Raw genomic sequence first — 5378 nt, forward strand, 5'->3', positions numbered from 1 at the left:
TGTGTAGCTGCAAGAGAGAGAGAGAGAGAGAGGGAGAGAGAGAGAGAGAGAGAGAGAGAGAATCTCTCAATAGAGCCTAGTTGCACTGCCGTCCCCTTTCCTCCATTTCTCTATCCTGCCAGGATTTGGAACACGCACACGTATGTGCCTAGCATGTTTTCTCAAGCCACCGGGGGCCAGGAATTGAACCACAGTCAGCCATGTGGTATTCGGCTCTCTATGCAGTAACTACTGTGCTATGGGGCTGGTCACTTCCTGACTAGTTTTTACTAGGGTTTAATTTGTCTTCATCTTTCCAGTTGTGTTTTCTGCACTACTCATTTTTGATTTCACTTATATTTCTCCTTTTATTTCTCTTTGCCACTTTTGCTTTCTTTCTGATTATTCTTTCCAAAGTATTTCTCATTTTGTCTATTTTTGGCCCACTGCAAGGGGATATTTCCTGAACAGATCTATAGTATGTTATAGTCAGGAAAACCTTTAAGATCAATTCATCTCACTCTCATTATTTAAAAGAGAAATGGAGACCTTGATAAATAATTTGCCTTGAGTCTTAGAGCGCACCTGCTAAAGCTGGTGAACCCTGGCTCCTAAACAGGTAGAACTCTGACTCCTAATTCTCTAGTCCAGACCAGACCCCATTCTACCATGGTTCTCTGGCAGTTTGTTTTGATTCTGCTTAGGATTTGGGCATGTTGCTTATATGTCCTTTTTCTATATTATATTAGTGTTGATTCTCTTAAGTATGTATTTCCCAATGCAAAAATGAAAAGGTGATTTTCTTGGTCCTGTGGAATATGATACCAGCTTATGAGGTTGGAGATGGTGTCATTCATAATAAGCTTCCCTTCTTTCTAAAGCCCTTTGTTACTCCCCCCAGGCATCCCTTAGGGGAGGGCCTTCGCATATAGGCTGTAACTTTAAGCAGCTAGTACTAGGTGCCAGGGCTTCCACTGTTACAGAGAGACAGACCCTGAGCCCAGAGGCTCACTTTGTATCTAGAGGAGAAAACAGACAAGTAATTCCAGTGCCACTTGTTAGTGCCACTATAGAGATTTTCAGGGTATATGGACACAAAGGAAGAGTAAATCAGGCTAGGAAGTCAGAGAACATTTCCTAGAGAAGATGATGCAGGAGCTGAGTCTTAAGGGATGTCAGTAACTAGCCAAGGTAAGAAGAAAGGAAAGACTGGGCACTGTAATGTCACGGGAGGTGGGTAGGGTTTGGTCTTTGCTGTTTTGGGTGAGATGGACTGGAGAGGTAAGCAGGGGCCTGGTCACAGAAGTCTGTCTAAGGAGCCTGGTCTGTGCCTTAGAGGCAGAGGGGAGTCACTCAAGTGTTAAAAGCAGCCATGCACTTTAGATAAGTCATTAGGAAAGACGTTAAAGGAAGAAGGTCCTTATATGTGCAGAGTCATAAGGATACTGGGCACTGTAATGTCACGGGAGGGGGGTAGGGTTTGGTCTTTGCTGTTTTGGGTGAGATGGACTGGAGAGGTAAGCAGGGGCCTGGTCACAGAAGTCTGTCTAAGGAGCCTGGTCTGTGCCTTAGAGGCAGAGGGGAGTCACTCAAGTGTTAAAAGCAGCCATGCACTTTAGATAAGTCATTATGGCAGTGATATATGAAGTACTGGAAAGAGACAAGTTTGGAAGTAGACCAGTAGCTCTAGGAAAGGTGCTGCAGGTCTGAACTGTGACAGTGATAGTGAGGGTGGGGAAGTGAGGCAGTGGTGAGGGGATAAATGGCAGGACCTGGTGGCTGATTTGGGGAGAAGAGAGGAAGATACCCGGAATTTGGCAACAAGGAGTAGCACTGATGACCTACAAGAACTAGCTTTAGGGCACAGTGAAGCAAAACCATTTCTAATGTATTCAGGGATGGAAAGTGAGGGGTGGAGACAGGTGTAGAGAAGAGACTGAGGGGATTTGTAGGAATTAGAAGGGATTAGAGGTCCACTCACTTCCTCTTTGATTCTCATCCCTCTCTTGGCTTCTGTGACACCTTACTCCTGGTTCTTTTTTATAAGGTCATGAGCCCCTCTTCTTCCGGGCATCCCTTAATTGGCACCATCCATACACGACCCTTAGCTGTTCTCACTCCACGTATTTGCTCTCTCTGGCTGAATCTTACCTAGTCACACTTACAAGCCACCACCTCTGTGTACGTGATTGTGAGAACTCTATTCCCAGGTCAGTCTGGTGTCTCCAGCTGTGTGCCGGATTTCTCTATGATGCGCATGTGAGGTAGCTCAAGTGCAGTATGTGCAAAACTGAGCTCGTTCACTCCCCTGCTCCAATCCCACTCCTACCCCAGTGCTCTCTGTCCTGGTTAGTGGCAACCTCTTTTCACCTAGTCACTCCCGTTATTAACCTGCGAGGCAGACTTCCCTCTTCCTCCCTCGTCCGTATGTACCTAATCAATCACTAAATCCTACCAATTGTGCCCTCTATGTTTTCTTTTTCCCTTGATCATTGCCTTTGTCATTTGTTGCCTGGACCAGCATAGTGACTCTTGTGCCTCAGATCTCTGCCTCTGCTTTAAGCTTGTCCTTTTTGGGTAGAAGTTTAGGGTTTTTACTGTGGCCTACACAGCTCGCTCTGATTGGCTCTGCCTGCCTTTCCAGCATGGACTCGTGTCGCTTCCTCTGTCGTGCTGTAGGTTCCAGCTGTACCATTTGGCTTGGTCCCTGGCACATACCAGGCTGCTTCTCATGTCTGTGCCTTTGCTCTCATTGCTCATGCTGCACTGTGCTCTGAAATGACCTCCTGACCCTGGCCTCTCCCCATCCAGCCCTCTGGTTAAGGCATCTATTTTCAGAATTAGCTTAGACATCACTCCCACACCACCTTTCCTGGACCTTCTTGTCCATCCCTTATGCTATCTTTTTACCATGTGTCCCCTAAGCTGAGTAAGATCCATTCCTTTTCCATGATAACCTCATGCATGTTTTGACCACAGTTTGTACTTTTTATGTATTTGTTTAATGTTTATCTCCTCTACTAGTCTGTGGGTTCATCAGGACAGGTACTATGTTATACTCCTTTTTAAACAGTGCCTGCTGCAGTGCCTCGTATGTAATATGAATTCATTGAATGTTTAATGAATGGATCAAATACAAGATGTGGGCATCAGCTGAGAGTGAATTGGGCCTTGAGAGAACAGTGCAGGTTTGAAATAGTTGTCAGAGTAGAAGGGTCTGAGTAAGGATTAAGAAGAGGATGAAGTATGTGATCTATCCCTCTGATTCTATTGCATATGCCTGAAATATCTTCACCCACCTTACTTACCTCCCTGCTCAACGATACATTGTGAACTGCTCTCTTTCCTGTAAACGAACGTCCAGTTCCAGTTCCGGTTCCGGCTGATGAGTGTGTCTCTTTTGATTGCAGATCCAATGGGTTTGAACAGAAGCGCTTTGCCAGGCTGGCCAGCAAGAAGGCAGTGGAAGAACTTGCCTACAAGTGGAGTGTTGAGGATATGTAACTTTCCAGGGACTTTGAGGTGGCTCTGAGTGGTGGTAGTGGGCGCAGGGCAGCCAGGCACCCAGCCCTTAAAACCGTCTGTGCTAGTAGTCAGGGCCCACACAGACCAGCAGTTTGTTGAGTGCCAGTTTTACCACCGAAGACTGTTCGAGACCTGATCTTTGGACTGAGGGACCTGTACTTCTCGGGTGTGCCTACACTGGATGTTGCTGGTTTTCGGAGGAAATGCTGATTTCTCGAGAGTCCTGGGGTTTGTTCTTGTTCAGGATTTTTCTTTTTTTAATAAACATACATTTATTTTTTTAAAACTATTTTCTGAACTTGGTATTCTGTTTTGGGGAAGAATACAAGCTAATATTGAACCCCTTAGGCTCTTGGGGTGATGATTGGAATTTTCATTATTCTAGAAAGCGATGTGAGTGAAAACTTTCTTGGTAATAGATCTTCCTCTGAGGGAACAAAAGTTAGCAGTAAACCATATTCAAGAATAGTCAGACACACAGCTATCTGGAGATGTGGTATGTGATAAAAGTAGCATTACAAATTAGTAGGGAAGAGGTGAATAAAGGTGCTCAGAAGATTGGCTTATATGAACAATAATAAAATCCAGTCCCTATCTCATACCATATTAAACAAAAAATCAAACAGATCTCAAAGTGGTTGAAGACCTGAATGAAAGTAACATGATAAAACTAGCAGGAACAAGTGACAAGTATCTTTGTGGCTTTAGGGTGAAGATAGATTTCTTAAATTAGATTCTAAAGCACAACCTATAAGATCTGATAGTGTTGACTACTTTATAGTTAAAGATTTCTATACTGGAAAGCATCCCATAGTCAAAGTTAAGGATGGGTGTAGATTAGGAGAAAATATTTGCAATGTGCAAAAGTGACAAGAGATTGCATATATAACAGATTGGCTATACACATAACTCTGAAGGGCCAGCAGGTGGTGTGGAGGTTAAGGCTCTGGATTCCCATTTGGCTGACTATGGTTTGAGTCCTGGACCCAGTAGCTTGAAAATCACACTGAGCACATGCGTGAGCTTGTCCAAAATCCCGAGAGGAGAATGGAGGAGAAGGGACTGTGTCATGACCATCTCCCATGGGGGGGCGAGGTGATTTCTCACTTCCTCTCTCTGTCACTCTGTTTGTCTCTCTGGTGAGCACACACACTCTATGGCAAAAAAACAACAACAACAAAAAGAAAGAAAAGATTCTTCAAATTAGGAAGAAAAAGACAACACAAATAAAAAAATGTAAAGAATATTAGTAGGTAAAATCAAAAGAAAGCCAGAATGGCTAATCTTACCTCACTAGTAATTGGAAAAACAGAAATAAAAACTCCTGAGTTTTTACTTTACATCTATTAGTTTGGCAAAAATAAGTGAAAGACTGAACTATCGTGGGGAATAAAAACTCATGGGGAATTTAAACTGGTACACCATTCTGGAGAACACTTACTGAAATCGAGTAATATCTGAACACAATATTGCAATATTTTTTGGAGACGTTTTTGCTATAGGGCAAACAGAGAGAGCCAGAGAGACAGAAAGTAGAAATCACTCCCCAGGGGAGATGGCCACACCACAATCCCTTCTCCTCCATTCTCTTCTTAGGATAGTGGGCATGTACGTATACACGCCCAGCATGAGTTTAAGCCACTGGGTCCGGGACTTAAACCGTGGTTGACTACATGGGAGTCCAGCAACATAGCCATTATACCATCTGCTGGTCTCCAGGATTGCAGTTTTAAGTGTATCTTTGGAGCTGTACTGCCTGAATTTGAATCCCAACTCTATCTTTTGCTAGCTGGGTGACCTTGATAAGCTTAGTTTAGTTTCTTCTATCTGTGAAACAGAGATAATAGTACCTACCTCTTTTAAAAAAAAAAAGA

General features: G+C 43.7%; 1 protein-coding gene across 2 annotated transcripts in view; it reads left to right on the forward strand.

The window, feature by feature from the left end:
- BUD13 (BUD13 spliceosome associated protein) overlaps positions 1 to 3785 on the forward strand; it is a 27023-nt gene extending 23238 nt beyond the window's left edge. The window contains exon 10 of one of the 2 annotated variants that reach the window (XM_006149988.3): positions 3390 to 3785. In XM_006149988.3, the coding sequence (XP_006150050.1) occupies positions 3390 to 3483 (94 nt within the window). In that variant the 3' untranslated portion in view covers positions 3484 to 3785. The remainder of the gene's footprint in view (positions 1 to 3389) is intronic. The other variant, XM_014588382.2, reaches the window with a different exon arrangement.
- The last annotated feature ends 1593 nt before the right edge of the window (positions 3786 to 5378 follow it).

The sequence above is a fragment of the Tupaia chinensis genome, unplaced genomic scaffold (genome assembly GCF_000334495.1).
Source record: "Tupaia chinensis unplaced genomic scaffold, TupChi_1.0 Scaffold000274_1, whole genome shotgun sequence".
In the NCBI taxonomy this organism is placed as follows: Eukaryota; Metazoa; Chordata; class Mammalia; order Scandentia; family Tupaiidae; genus Tupaia; species Tupaia belangeri.